We start from the raw sequence: 15,679 nt of genomic DNA, 5'->3' as shown, positions 1-15,679 counted from the left end.
GATCTCTTTATTCAATTCTCAGGTGTTTGGATGCTTAAAGATTATTTGGAGACTGCTTTTGGAATCTAAGAGCATGGATCCCAGCAGTGACTACCACTTCCTCAGTCAGATTTTGTGGAGAAGAGTGAAACTCACATTGATTTCTGGCATCTTCGAGGGTGTGCTCCAGCATGTGGATCCTAACAAGATTGTTGTCCTAAAGAAAGGTTTTGTTCCACTTGTCATACTCTTCTGCCTTTTAAGAGATGAGTGACTAAGTGTGACTGATGACTTTGGACTCCATTAGGAACTGGAGTCCTACTGTAAGGAGGAGATCAAAGGATGATTAGAATACCATCTTCCCTGACAGCAGCATGGCTGCCTGTGCTGCTTGGTCCCTAACTCTATACATTTATTGATATGATAGTGGAAATTTTCAATACAGAATGTTTTTAATAGGGTACTTCTTTTAATTTCTCTCCATATGCATCTTGAAGTAAAAAATAGCCCCACTATTAGTTAGAATTATTTTTGGCTCCAACACAAAGGTAGTGAGGGATTAATTTTTCTCATGCAAAAAGAAGTCCTGAGATAGGTTGCTGAGGATTTGTGCATAGCTAAAAGACATCAGCAGAGACCAGGTGCCATGTGCTCCTACTCTGCTACCTCACGGTCATCTGTCATCTCCATGGGTCACAAGATTGTCACCCCATCTCCCAGCTTCAGTTCTGGTTTTTCATAAAGTATAAAACTCAGGAACAGCCAAGTGGAACAGATACCCCCTCTGTGTTCACCATCCTGGAAGCTCCAGTAGAGTTTTTGTTCGGCTAGACTATTTATGTCCTAAGATAGCTGTTTTCATTATATAAGTTTCAAGTTAAAGTTGAAACAAACTATAAATGAGATTTCAGAGGTAACTACTATGCCATATTTTGAATTAAAATAGCCTTTCATGGCTAGAATGGGACATCAACAGGCTGTTGCAAATTAATTCACTCAGTAATCATTTATTGATCTTTTATATTGTTTTGGCCAACAATACATATAGGAATAACATGGTTTTAGTTGTCAAAAAACATAGCCTAGAGCTGGCAGAGTGGCTTGAGTGGAAGAGCACCTGCCTAGCAAACACCAGGTCCTCAGTTCAAGCTCCAGTACCGAAAAACAAAAGTTTGTTAAGCCAGGCACAGGTGGCCCACGCCTATAATCCTAGCTACTCAGGAGGCAGAGATCAGGAGGATCGTGGTTCGAAGCCAGCCCAGGCAAATAGTCTTTGAGACCCTATCTCAATAAAATCCTTCACAAAAAAGGGCTGGTGGAGTGCTCAAGTTGTGGGCCCTGAGTTCAAGCCCCAGTACTGAAAAAAAAAGGTTTTTTCTGGAGTTAAGTAGAGTACAAATAAATAAGAATATAATAAATAGTCCTTAGCCTCAAGATCTTAGCATATTCTTGGAAGAATTTTTAATTCAGTGTACTATTGCTGCCTTTTTTACTTTCTTTGGACCATCCTGAGGTTTATTCTGTTCTTTATGCTATTTGTTTCTAAGCTGCAGTTTTCTAATTTATTATTGACTCTTCTTTCTTTGGGAAAAAATAATTTGGGGATTTTAATAAACTTAGAGTGCAGCAATTTTAAGAGGCATCATATTTTCTTAAGAGTTTTAGGAATTACTATTTTTTTTAATTACCCAAATGAATTGTTTTTTTTTTAACAGTGAAGAATGTGGAGACTGGCCGGAGTGCTCCAGGAGTGAAGATGTTTTTTGGGCACGAGATTTTGAATGGTGAGAGTTTTATGTTCCCCGAGTACTGGTATTGGAATTTACAATAGTAAACTTGCTGCCCCGCCCATTGTAGTATTTGAAATAACGTGAAGTACTGTCTTGCCTTTTTATTGTTTGAACCCTCAAAGCTGGTATTTGAGAATTGGTCCTTCTCTTACTGTTTCTGTAGCTATACTAGGAGCCAGACAGACTTACAGAATCAGAATCATTTCAGTTTTACAGTGTGATGTCTGCTGGTGCCCAGTCACTGTCTCAACTAGCAAGCAGAGTCAGCGACCCGAGATGAGGCATTGTCTTCTTCAGTAAGCTAGTTAGACACCATAGGTTCACCATCCACTCTGAAAACTTGGGGCCAAATGTCTCAGAATCCAGAATTGGTTTGCATTTTGAGAAAACAAACAGAGTACATACTGTTCATATTACATAACACCTCAGAGGGTGTGGGTGGCATTCTGTAGTCTAACACACTCCTGTGGAGGACTGAGTAGACAATCATCCTAAGCGGAATAAGCAGGGCTGTAATAGCTGTTCAGGTCAAGGTTTGCCACCAAAAGAGTTACAACCAAATTTTGGTTTTCAGAGCTTTTTGGATTTTGGAATTGCAGAGAGCAGCTTGTTCTTGTCCTGTTAAATAAAGCCATTTAGCAGGAGTAGGTCTGATTGTTTGCTTATAGAGCGGCTATAGAAGATCAGCTGGTCAGTGCCCCTAGACAAGCCAATAGGACGAGAGAAAGGGGTTCTGAGCAAGAAATGGTCCACACTTTTCCCCTTCTGCCAAGGAGAAGTAAAGATCATCGCAGGGCTGAGGGGGCAAGAGGAATGGTAACTGGGAAAGAGAGGGGAGGATGAGAAGAGAAAGGCTCCTGCAAATAAGACTTCACTAATGCTTGAAAGATTGCTTTTCTTTGTGAAAAAAGTAGGATTTAGGAGATGACACTCTCACCAAATTAATGATTGCCAATCCAGAGCTTCAAGTTAGACAAGCCTGCGCAGCTGCTACCTGTCTTTCCTCACTGCGTGTGTTGCCACATGGGCTCTTTGCTCTTGAACATCTTTTGGTTATGGTATTGATGGTGGTGGTAAATGTGGGATTCTTTTTTGTGTGTATGTGTCTGGTTCTGGGGATTGAAAATAAGGTCTCATGCATGCTAGGCACATGCACTACAATTGAGCTACATCCACAGCCTTAACTGTGGTTTGTTCGACTTTTTTGGTTGTTTTGGCAGTACTGAACTACATTCCTAGCTTTGTGCTTTTTAAAAAATTTAATTTTTAATTTTTAATTTTTTTTGCAGGTACTGGGGTTCAATCTCAGGCATTATACCACTCCAACCATGCCTCCAGCCTGTTAACTATGTTTTTCTTGGGGGGAGGCAGGGGGGACTGGGGTTTGAACTCAGGGTTCTACCGCTTGAGTTAACTGTGTTTTAAAAACTAGCCTTTGCATTAAAATAGCGCTTGAGTAGAACAAAGCCAGGCTGTGGGTAGATAGGTAGAGAGAAGTAAAGGAATCACTATTACCATCTCCCTGGCTCCAAAGGAGGCAGACCACCGACCAGCTTTGTGATCTGTAAGGAAGTCATCTTCTAAATTCTTTCCCACGACTTGACCTCTGTTCATAACTGTTAAGCTCAAAGAATGTTCCTTTCCTCTGCCCTGTGGCCCAGTCAGCCATGGGGGGGGGTCTCCCCCCAAAATCCACCTTGAATAACAATATCAGCATGGAGGGCAATAATGGCTAGTTGGTTTTTTTTTTTTTTTTTTTTTAAGCAAAGTTCACTTTTTTCTGTCCAGATTTAACACCTCTAGATAGTGCAGGGAAAAGACACTGGAAACATAGTGGCCTCCTGGGAGGCTTGCTCCTTGGAAAGTAAAAAGTAATGAGTGTGGGGCTGGAGATGTGGCTTTGTGGTAGAGCCTTTGCCCAGAAGGTGCAAGGCCCTGAGTTTGATTCCCAGCACCACAGGGTGGGGAAAACAAGTACTGAATGTACTTCATTGAAGCTAAGTGTTACTTTTTGCATCCTAAAAAAGAAAACTGCTCATTAAAATGTCACGTGCAGGTGTCCAGTTTTAGAGCTGTTAAAAATCCATATTATCAGTAAGACCCACACCTTTGACTGGGAGTACTCAGTTATGCTGAGCTGTCACGCTCCCCCAGTTCTTCCTTTACTTAAACCTGAAGTTCATTTCTATACCCGAGGATGGACAGAAATGTTTCCCTTCTCTCTTTCTACACATGGCCACATCAGTACATCTTTCTCTGCCCTCAAAAACCCCCTTTTAATCTTAGAATCAATGCAGTACAATATTTCCCTACATTCCTTGCACAATTAGGCTAAAAATAAGTTTCAGCACCTCTGTTTAATGTTTCTCTCATAATTCTTTTGGGTTTTCCACTATACTTTTATGTCACTAAACCATAAATGGGAGAGGTAGAAGTGACAATCTGTGAATGACTTAAGAGAATACCTCAATTTGGGGGGCAAAGTGGGATAAAGAATGATGGAGGGGGTAAATTTAGCTAAGATACATTGTAAGCACTTTTGTAAATGTCACAATGTAACAAAAGACAACAATAATATCATAAAAGTGAAATTAAATTTAAAAAAAAGAAAATAGCTCTGGACTGGAGGTGTGATTGAGCATCTGTCTAGCAAGCAGGAAGCCCTGAATTCAAACCCCAGTACCACAAATAAATAAATAAATAAATAAGCAGAAATAGAGAAAACCTCCCAGCAGTATTAGTGTGAGGGAAGGAGCCTTGGAATTGGGATGAGAAATCTCTAGCATAGTGGGAATGACCACACTGGGGGCAAAAAAGGTAAAAAGAACAAGTAGAAAGTTCCTAATCCTGCTAAGTAGCCAAGAAGCAAGGGAATCTTTGCTTCTTTTCTAGTGATTGCTGGCCAGTGAAAGCGTCTGTGCACTGACAGCTCATCCCTAACACTGTGCAGTCCTAATGTAACTGGCTGTGGGGGCTGGGTATGCGGCTGGGTATGTCGGAGCTTTCCAGTTGGAAACTGTTGGAAGCCATGTGGTTATTTTTCAGTGGAACTACTGGATGACATGGAGCAAGGTGCAGCGGGAGACAAGGCATCTTCTGTGAGGTATGATTTTCCTTAATGAGGTTTTCCAAATGTGACAGCCCACTAGCTGCCTGGTTCCTGAAGTGGCCTACAGAGCTAGAAATGAGAAGGATATGGCAGCGATGTAAGCAGTGGGCGAATGGACCTCCTACTTAATGGAGGACCACAGTCCTTGTTATTAACGACTGTCAAAGTCAGTATGTGGCACCAATAACAAGGAACAAGTTCACCTGAGGGTTTTTGGTCTTTTTTTTTGGTAAGGATAGTTTCAGTACTGAAGGAGTCAGGATGGGTAAAATGAAAGATGAGGACCTAAATGTGTGTGAGCCTGCTCCACCTGCACCCGAGGCCCCGACCACCTCTCTGCTGAAGGACCTCAAGTACAGCCCGTCAGGTGAGCACTGGAACTCCCAATTGTCTAGGCTGTCTTTATGGCGGCTCAAAGCCTTCAGAGTCCGCCACACCCTGAATCAAAAGCCTGTGTGGAATGCCCAGCTGAGCGTTAACGTGGGTATCGTGACTCATTTAGTTCGTAAGTGAGTACATAACTATGTGCCCGGGAAGCAGACCCGTGCCACCGCTGCCAGCTTCTTGCTTCACATGGTCTCACTAATTTTTTTTCCTTGAGCTGGCCTAGAGCTAGAATCCTCCCAATCTCCACCTCAAGAAGCTGGGATTACAGGTGTGCACCACCGTACCCAACATGTTTTCTAGATGATTGCCATTGTGACTGGGGTGAGACGGAATCTCAATGTCATTTTGATTTGCATTTCCTTTGTGGCTAACGATGTTGAGCATTTCTTCATGTTTATTGGCCATTTGCATTTCTTTTGAAAACTGGCTATTCATTTCCCGTTTACTAATTGGATTGCTCATTCTTTTGGTGTTTAATTTTTGGAGCCCTTTATGTGTTCTGGATATTAATCCTTTTGCCAATGAATAGCTAGCAAAGATTTTCTACCATTCTGTATGTTGTCTTTTGCTTCTGGTAATTGTTTCCTTTGCTGTGTAGAATATTTTTAATTTATTATAATCCTATTTGCCAATTCTTGCTCTTTTTTTTTTTTTGCAGTGTTGGGTTTTGAACTCAGGGCTTCCTGCTTGCAAGGCAGGTGCTGTACCACTTAAGACATACCCCAGTTTTTGCTCTTATTTCCTGAATAATTGGAATTTTACTCAGAATGGTGTTACCTATGCCTATGTCTTCAAAAGTTTTCCCTTTGTTTCCCTATAGTAGCTTCAAAAGTTTAGGTCTTATATTAAGATCTTTGGTTCATTTTTAACCAATTTTTGTGCAGAGTGAGAGATGGGTATCCACTGTCAGTCTTCTACATGTAGATACCCAGTTTTCCCAATATCAGAGGCTGTCTCTGCTCCAACGTACATTTTTTGGCACTTTTGTCAAAAATAAGATGGCTGTAGCTATATGCATTTGTTTCTGGGTCTTCTATTACATTAATTTATATATCTGCTTTTGTGCCAGTACCATGCTGTTTTTGTTGTTATAGCTCTTTGTATCATTTGAAGTCAGATGTTCTGATACCTCCAACATTTTTCTTTTTGCTTGGGATTGCTTTAGTTATTCGGGGTCTTTGTGCTTTCAAATGAATTGTAGGATTGATTTTTCAAATTATGTGAAAAATGACATGGGAATTTTTGGGGGATTGCATTGAATCTGGTAGTATAGCCATTTTCATAATATAAACTCTGCCAGTCCATGAACATGAAAAGTCTTTCCATATGCTAACGTCTTACTCAGTTTCTTTCTTTAAGGTTTTTTAGTTTTCAATGTAGAGATGTTTGACCTCCTTAGTTTGGTTTATTCCTAGATATTTAAATTTTTATTTATTTTATATTTAAAATTTTTGGTGAGAATCAGCTTTGAACTCAGGGTTTTGTACTTACAAAGTAGGTACTCTATCGCTTAAGCCACACCACTAGTCCATTTTGCTCTGGTTATTTTGGAGATGGCATCTCATGAACTATTTGCCTAGGCTGGCCTCAATTTACAATCCTCCCAATCTGAGCTTCCCAAGTAGCTAGAATTATAGGCATGAGCCACTGGCGCCTGACTGATACTTGAATTTTTGAGGCTATTATGAATGGGATTGTTTTCTGAATTTTCAGCCTGTTTGTTATTGGTATATAGAAAAATTACTGGGCTGGAGGTGTAGCTCAAGTGGGAGAGTACCTGTCTTGAAAGTGTGAAGCCCTAAATTCAAACCCCAGTCCCACCAAAAAAAAAAAAAATGTCCATTTTGCTCTGGTTATTTGAAGGGGGGGGGGGTCTCACGAACTATTTATTTAGGTTAGCCTCGAGCCTTGATACTCCCAGTCTCAGTCTATCCTTAATAACTAGCCACTGTGCCCAGGAAAAGCTACTGCTTTTTGTATGTTGTTTTTGTTTTGTTTTTGGCAGCACTTGGGTTTGAATTCAGGGCCTCACACCTGCTAGGCAGGTACTGTACCACTTGAGCCACTCCACCACCTCTGTTTGTTGATTTTGTATCCTGCTATTTTGCCACAAGTGTTTATCAGATTTAAGGGTTTTTTGGTGGAGCCTTTGCTTTTTTTTTAAGTATCAGATCATATCATCTGCAGATAGGGTTAATTTGATTTCTTCCTTTCCTACTTGTGTGCCTTTTATTTCTTTCCCTTGCTTTATTGCTCTGGCTAGGAATTCAAGCAGTACATCGAATAAGAGTGGAAAGAGTAAACACCCTTGTCTCATTCCTGACTTTAGAGGAAATGGTTTCAGTTTTTCTCCATTTAGCATGATGCTGACTATAGGTTTATTGTACATAGCCTTTATTATGTTTAGGTACATTCCTTCTGTTCCTTTTTTTTTTTTTTTTTTCACTTTTGGCAGCACTGGGGTTTGAATTCAGGGCCTCACGCTTGTTAGGCAGGCACTCTGTCACTTGAGAAACTCCACCAGCCTCTTCCTAGATTCTTCAGGGCTGTTGTCATGAAGGAGTGTTGAATTTTGTCAAAGGCTTTTTCTGCATCTATTGAGATGATCATGTGATTTTTGTCCTTTATTCTGTTTGTGTTATGTTATGTTTATTGGTTTATATATGTTGAACCATCCTTGCATACCTGGAGTGAAAGCAACTTGATCATGGTGTATGATCTTTTCAATGTGTTGTTGAATTCAGTTTGCACAAATTTTATATTGACAATTTTTACATCTATGTTCATCAGCAAAATTGCTATAAATGATACTTTTTAACTTCAGTTTTCCATCAGATGGTCTTGACCAGAGGAATTACCTGATTTTACATCTGTTTTTCATGTTTTGTTTTGTTTTTGCAGTACTGGGGTTTGAACTCAGGGCCTTGTTCTTACTAGGCAGGCACTACTCTACCACTTGAGCTAAGTCCCCAGGACTTTTTCCATCAGTTATTTTTTTAAGTAGGCTCTGTGTTTCTTTGCCCGGGCTGGCCTAGACTATGATTCTCCTATTTACGCCTCCTGCATAGCTGAGATGACAGGTGTGCACTACCACACCCAGTTATTGGTTGAGATGGGGGTCTTGATAACTTTTTTGCCTAGGCTGTCCTCTAATCATGATCCTCCCAATCTCTGTCTTCTGAGTAGCTGAGATTATAGATGAGAACCAGTGGGTCCAGCCCCTCTGACTTTTGTTTTTTTGTGGGTTTTTTTTGTTTTTGTTTTTGTTTTGTGGTACTACTGGTGTTTGAACTCAGGACCTCATGCCTGCCAGGCAGGCATTCTACCACTTGAGTCACTCTGCCAGCCCTCTCTTGAGTTGGGTATTTTCAAGATAGAGTCTCTCAAACTATTTGCCCAGGCCAGCTTTGGACTGATCTCTGCCTCCTGAGTAGCTAGGATTACAAGTGTGAGCCACCAGCACCCAGCTGACTTCTGTTTTAATGAGATTACTCTGGATTTTGTTTGGGTTCTGAGAGCAGAGCAAGGTTAAGAACAAAACATGGATACCAATTAGGAGGATATTGAAATAATTTTTGTTTGTTTCTGAGACAGTCTTAATTATGTAGCCCAGGCTAGTTTCAAACTGGCAATTCTGCTATAGCCTCTTCCTCCCAAGTGCTGGGATTATAGGCATGCTCCACCACACCCAGCACTATTGAAATAATTTAAGATAAGTTGGTATGGTGTCTTCAACCCTGATGGTGGCAATAGCAGAGGTAAGAAATGTTGGAATTCTGGTTGTATTTGAGAGTGGAGCCCATGAGTTAGGTTGACAGATTAGATGTGGGTGTGAGCAGATAGAGAGCACTCAAGAAAGACTTTAGGGGTTTGCCTGGAGCAACTGGAAGTATGGAGCTGCTGTTATACTAAAATGGGAAAGGCTATTGGTGGAAAGGTTTGGGGAGCTACAGGGGAGTTTTGGTCAACTTAAATTTGAGTAAAAGCCTAGATGTCAGTACTCAGGAGACTAAGGTAGGAGAATCTTGAACTTGAGCCTGGCTTCAAGGGTACATAGTGAGACCCTGCCTCAAAAAAACAGTGGTGAGGCTCTTGTCTACTCTCAGTTAACAAGTAGGAAAGCAGTTAGTATTGACTGTATGAGGGACTGGCACAGTGATAATGAGTATGGCCAAAGCTAGCAGGTGGACTGTGCTATTGGCAAGGGAGAAAAAACTCAATGCCATCCTTCTCTCATAGAGGAAGAGGAGGTGATGTACACAGTCATCGATCAGTTCCAGAAGAAGTTTGGTGCTGCAGTAAGTACTGCCTTTACTCATGCCTGACATTGTCTCTGTCTCTAAGATCTGTGATGTTTTCCATATTAACTCAAAGTATTTTGGGTCTTTGCTATATACTCTAGGCTGTTCTGAGATCTGCAGTATAACAGTAATCAAAAGAAAATTCTAGCCCTTATGGAGCTTATATTCTTTTTTTTTTTTTTTTTTTGCGGGCCTAGGGTTTGAACTCAGGGCCTTTATCTGAAGCCACTCCTCCAGTCCCTTTTCTGTGAAGGGTATTTTTGAGATAGGGTCTTGTAAACTATGGGGCCGGCTTCGAACCTTGATCCTCCTGATCTCTGCCTCCTGCGTAGCTAGGATTACAGGCATGAGCCACTGGTGCCTGGTCTAGGAGCATACATTCTAATGGAAGACAATAAACAAATAATTGTGTATCAACTGGTAATAGTTGCTGTGAAGAAAAATAAAGCATGGGATGGAGAGTAGAGTGATAGGGAGGTTCTGTTTTATGTGGAACAGACAGAGAAAAGGTCTCTGAAGAGATGATATTGGGTCAGGGACCTAAGGGAAGCTAGCTATGTGGAGATCTAGGCCTTAAGAAAGTAGAATTAGGCAGTACAGAATGGCTGAGGCTGAAGCATTCCTGATTTGTGTGATGGAACAGCAGGGAGGTTAGTGTGCCAGGGTGTCAGTGAAGAAGAGTGGTAGAAAATGGGAGGGGGGAGGCAGAGTAGGGAGGGCTTTCCAGTCATTGTTAGGATTTTCATGTTGGCCAGGTGAGATGAGAAGCTGAGGGAAGAGCCAGTGCAGGTGGCTCAGGCATGTAATCCTAGCCCTGAGCAAATAGTTCTCAAGACCCTGTCCTGAAAATACCAAATACAGAAAACGGCCAGCAGAAACACTCACGTGGTTAAGTGCCTACCTGATAAGTGTGAGGCCCTAAGTTCAAACCCCAGTCCCACAAAAATAAAAAGCCATGGGAAGTTTGAGAAAAGAGTCTTTTTTTCTTTTTCTTTTTTCTCTTTTTTGTGGTACTGGGGTTTAAAGTAAGGGCTTCAAGCTTGCTAGGCAGATACCACACCAGGGCTCTTATTTTATTATATATTTTTTTCAGTACTGGGATTTGAACTCAGGGCCCACACCTTGAACCACTCCACCAGTCCTTTTTTTGTGAAGGGTGTTTTCAAGATAGGGTGTTGCACACTATTTGTCTGGCTTTGAACCACGATCCTCCTGATCTCTGCCTCCAGAATAGCTAGAATTACAGGTGCCCAATTTTATTTTATTATTTTTAAATTTTATTTATTTATTTACTGGTAATACCAGGGTTTGAACTTTACAAGAATTTGCCCTTGAAAGCAGACAGTCTTACTGCTTGAAGCACACCTCCAGTCCATTTTGCTCTGGTATTTTCCCAGGCTGGCCTTGAGCCTTGATCCTCCCCATCTCAGCCTCCCAAGTAGCTAGGATTACAGGCATGAGCCACCCACACCTGGCTCTTACATTTTAAGTGGACTGTTCTGGATGGTGTATTTAGCTTCTCAACAGTCATACATGAGTTGGAGAAGTGACAGTAACTCTTTAGCCTACAGTGTAGTTCATAGATGGGGTTCAGGAGAGTCAGTGGGCTTTCTGTTGGATGCACGCTTGTATTTCCATGTGCACAGGTACATTAAAATTTTTTTATTGTTTTGAGATTGGGTCCAAACTGCCCAGGATGGTATCGAACTCATGATCTTCCTGCCTCAGCCTCCCAATTAGTGGGGTTACAGAGGTGCACCACAATACCCAGTATAGGTTCATTTTATTTTATTTTTTCCTTTGGATAATCTTTCATTTATTTGGTTTGAGACTTTTCTACTTTTTAAAAAATTTAAGACATGGTCTTGCTTGAAGCTTTGCTGCTCTTGGTTGCACATTAGAACTGGAAACTTTCAGAAAAACAAAAATAAGACAAAAAAATTAATGCCAGACCCAAAAAGTCAGAATCTCTTGGAGTAGAGCCTATACATCAGTATTTAAAAAGTTCAGATGATTTTAAAGTGAAATCAGATTAAGTGCTACTGTGTATTTCAACTATTTTGATGTTCCAGTTTTATTTATGCATTTTAAGGTGCAAAATAATCACCGTAGTATTTAATTTAGTAGATTTGGCTGGGGGTTGGGAATTTTTTAATTTTTTTTTTTTTTTGTGGCACTGGAGTCTAAAGCTTGCTATGCAGATGCTGTTACAGTTTGAGCCACTCCACCAGTCCTTTTTTGTGTTCAGTTTTTTTTTTTTTTGATGGATATTGACAAATAATGTTTTTTGTTTGTTTGTTTGTTTTCAGTTTTTTTATTTTATTATTCATATGTACATACAAGGCTTAGGTCATTTCTCCCCCCTGCCCCCACCCCCTCCCTTACCACCCACTCCGCCCCCTCCCTCTCTCCCCTACCCCCTCAATACCCAGCAGAAACTATTTTGCCCTTATTTCTAATTTTGTTGTAGAGAGAGTATAAGCCATAATAGGAAGGAACAAGGGTTTTTGCTGGTTGAGATAAGGATAGCTATACAGAGCATTGACTCACATTGATTTCCTGTGCGTGGGTGTTACCTTCTAGGTTAATTCTTTTTGATCTCACCTTTTCTCTAGTTCCTGGTCTCCTTTTCCTATTGGCCTCAGTTGCTTTTAAGGTATCTGCTTTAGTTTCTCTGCATTAAGGGCAACATATGCTAGCTAATTTTTTAGGTCTTACCTATCCTCACCCCTCCCTTGTGTGCTCTCACTTTTATCATGTGCTCAAAGTCCAATCCCGTTGTTGCGTGTTTGCCCTTGATCTAATGTCCACATATGAGGGAGAACATACAATTTTTGGTCTTTGGGGCCAGGCTAACCTCACTCAGAATGATGTTCTCCAATTCCATCCATTTACCAGTGAATGATAACATTTCATTCTTCTTCATGGCTGCATAAAATTCCATTGTGTATAGATACCACATTTTCTTAATCCATTCGTCGGTGGTAGGGCATCTTGGCTGTTTCCATAACTTGGCTATTGTGAAAAGTGCCACAGTAAACATGGGTGTGCAGGTGCCTCTGGAGTAACCTGTGTCACAGTCTTTTGGGTATATCCCCAAGAGTGGTATTGCTGGATCAAATAGTAGATCAATGTCTAGCTTTTTAAGTAGCCTCCAAATTTTTTTCCAGAGTGGTTGTACTAGTTTACATTCCCACCAACAGTGTAAGAGGGTTCCTTCCCCCCCCCCATCCTCGCCAACACCTGTTGGTGGTGGTGGTGCTGATGATGGCTATTCTAACAGGGGTGAGGTGGAATCTTAGTGTGGTTTTAATTTGCATTTCCTTTATTGCTAGAGATGGTGAGCATTTTTTCATGTGTTTTTTGGCCATTTGAATTTCTTCTTTTGAGAAAGTTCTGTTTAGTTCACTTGCCCATTTCTTTATTGGTTCATTAGTTTTGGGAGAATTTAGTTGTTTAAGTTCCCTGTATATTCTGGTTATCAGTCCTTTGTCTGATGTATAGTTGGCAAATATTTTCTCCCACTCTGTGGGTGTTCTCTTCAGTTTAGAGACCATTTCTTTTGATGAACAGAAGCTTTTTAGCTTTATGAGGTCCCATTTATCTATGCTATCTCTTAGTTGCTGTGCTGCTGGGGTTTCATTGAGAAAGTTCTTACCTATACCTACTAACTCTGGAGTATTTCCTACTCTTTCCTGTATCAAGTTTAGAGTTTGGGGTCTGATATTAAGATCCTTGATCCATTTTGAGTTAATCTTGGTATAGGGTGATATACATGGATCTCGTTTCAGTTTTTTGCAGACTGCTAACCAGTTTTCCCAGCAGTTTTTGTTGCAGAGGCTGCTATTTCTCCATCGTATATTTTTAGCTCCTTTGTCAAAGACAAGTTGGTTATAGTTGTGTGGCTTCATGTCTGGGTCCTCTATTCTGTTCCACTGGTCTTCATGTCTGTTTTTGTGCCAGTACCATGTTGTTTTTATTGTTATTGCTTTGTAATATAGTTTGAAGTCAGGTATTGTGATACCTCCAGCGTTGTTCTTTTGACTGAGTATTGCCTTGGCTATTCGTGGCCTCTTGTGTTTCCATATAAATTTCACAGTAGATTTTTCAATCTCTTTAATGAATGTCAATAGGTTCATTTTAAAAGGAGAGTTAGCTTGAAACAGATTGTTTCCTCTCAACATTTTTTTTTCTTTCCCCTTAACACTTTTACTCAGATATATTTCATAGGTCAGGTAATTAACCTATATAATGTATCACTCACCTTTGTCATAGTCACAGAGTGTACTTCCACCATCATAAGGAATTCTAGAACATTTTCAGTACCCCACAGAGAAATCCCACACCTTTTGGTCACCACTCCCAGTCCCTCATAGTGGCTGCAACCACTAATCTGCATGTACAGGTATGCTGGTCAGCACACTTCCTGTGGCTGGGATCATGTGTGGATGGTCTTTTGTGACCTGCTTTCGTTGTTTTCAAGGATCATCTGTAGTGTAGATTGTATCAGTATTTCACTATTGGTTTTTTTGTTGTTGTTTTGTTTTTGATTTTTTGAAACAGGGTCTCACTATGTAGTCCAGACTGGCCTTGAACTCACGATCCTCCTGCCTCAGCCTGCAAAGTGCCAGGATTACAGGTATGCACCACAGCACAAGGCTCTCTGTTGTAGTAATAGACTACATTTTACTTGTTTGTCCATTCCCCATTTGGTGGGCGTTTGAGTTGTCCCTTCTTTTCGGCTATTAAGAGTCCTGCTGGTGTGAACAACCATGTGCAAGTTGTTGTGTGGACCCGTTTTTATTTTGCCTGAGCAGATACCTAGGAGTGAAGTGACTAATGCCTGGGGAGTGGCAAGGCTGTTGGCCAAAGCTGCTGCCCCATTTTACATTCCCACCGGTGTGTGAGGATTCCTTTCCCATGTCCCTGCCAGCATTTGATGCCATCTGTCATTGTGATTACAGCCACCTCTGTGGGAATTAGGGATTTGCTTGCTATGGTTTTGATTGGCATGGCCCCAATGACTAATGATGCAGGGTGTCTTCCTGTGAGCTTAGTGGTCATTCGGGTATCTGTCAAGAAATGTCTAATTGGGTTCTTTGTCTATTTTAAAATTGAGCTGTGATAATTCTTGTTATCTTTGAATTATAAGAATTCTTTATATTTTCACGGATTCTTTTTTTTTTTTTTTTAAGCAGTGCTGGGGTTTGAACTCATGGCCTTAATGATTGCTCGGCAGGTGCTCTTACCACTTGAGCCACTCCACCAACCTCTTTTTTATGATGGGCTTTTCAAGATAAGGTCTCCCTGGGGCTGGCTTTAAACTGCATCCTTCTGATGTCTGCCTCCTGAGTAGCTACGATTACAGGCGTGAGCCATTGTGCCCAGCTTGCAGATTCTTTACATGGTCTGTAACATTTTTTTTTAGATGGGCTAGGAGCTTTTGCTGTAGTTATGTGGAGAGGCAATTGGGAGTTATTACCAGTATGGAAGTCCTGTGTAGCTTTTGATCCCAGTTCTGCAGCCTCTCTGGCTGAAGATGAAACTGAAGCACAATGTCCTTTTCTCATCATCGGTGAGAGGGACTCAGGATGTAGAATGCTTTGTGCTCTTTCACGGAAGATATTGTGCCAGTGTAAGTCACTATGTCCTCCTGTCCTCAAGTAATCCACCCACCAGTAAAACAGAGAGAATCTTATATCAAGTAAGTGTCTTTATAAATTATACATTAAGGATTTTAGAATTTAATTGCCTTGAAATAGGATAAAATTATAGATAATTAAAGGATAAAAGTGTGTTCATGGGATACCACTGTTTCAATTTTGAGTAATTCCTTGAATCCAAGGCTTCAGAGACCCGTTGGATGCTTGCTGTCACCCTGAACATTAGTTACTGTGTCCCCTTAAGATGTAGTAAAGCACTCTGTGTTAGGACATCATAATTTGCATGAGGACTCCTGTCAAAAAGACAGCAGCATTAGTGATGAGTAGAAGCATCTGAAATTTATCTGTTCACACTTGGAGTCTGAACGGCTTCTCTTCCGGAGTGCAGCACTTCTGCTAAAACTGAAAGTGGGTCAGGAGTGTTCGGAGGCAATTTATGATGTATTTGAG

General features: G+C 40.9%; 1 protein-coding gene across 3 annotated transcripts in view; it reads left to right on the top strand.

Annotated features, from left to right (window-relative positions):
• Exd1 (exonuclease 3'-5' domain containing 1) overlaps window positions 1-15,679 on the top strand; it is a 30,296-nt gene that overhangs the window by 3,269 nt on the left and 11,348 nt on the right. For 2 of the 3 annotated variants that reach the window (XM_074065691.1, XM_020176039.2), the window contains exons 2-6: window positions 23-206; window positions 1,695-1,763; window positions 4,815-4,872; window positions 5,118-5,245; window positions 9,505-9,563. In XM_074065691.1, the coding sequence (XP_073921792.1) occupies window positions 74-206; window positions 1,695-1,763; window positions 4,815-4,872; window positions 5,118-5,245; window positions 9,505-9,563 (447 nt within the window). In that variant the 5' untranslated portion in view covers window positions 23-73. Of the gene's footprint in view, window positions 1-22; window positions 207-1,694; window positions 1,764-4,814; window positions 4,873-5,112; window positions 5,246-9,504; window positions 9,564-15,679 lie in introns of those variants that run through there. The other variant, XM_074065692.1, reaches the window with a different exon arrangement.

The sequence above is a fragment of the Castor canadensis genome, chromosome 2 (genome assembly GCF_047511655.1).
Source record: "Castor canadensis chromosome 2, mCasCan1.hap1v2, whole genome shotgun sequence".
Taxonomy (NCBI): domain Eukaryota; kingdom Metazoa; phylum Chordata; class Mammalia; order Rodentia; family Castoridae; genus Castor; species Castor canadensis.
Note: the sequence above shows the minus strand (reverse complement) of the source record. Positions and strands in the feature narration are given on the sequence as shown.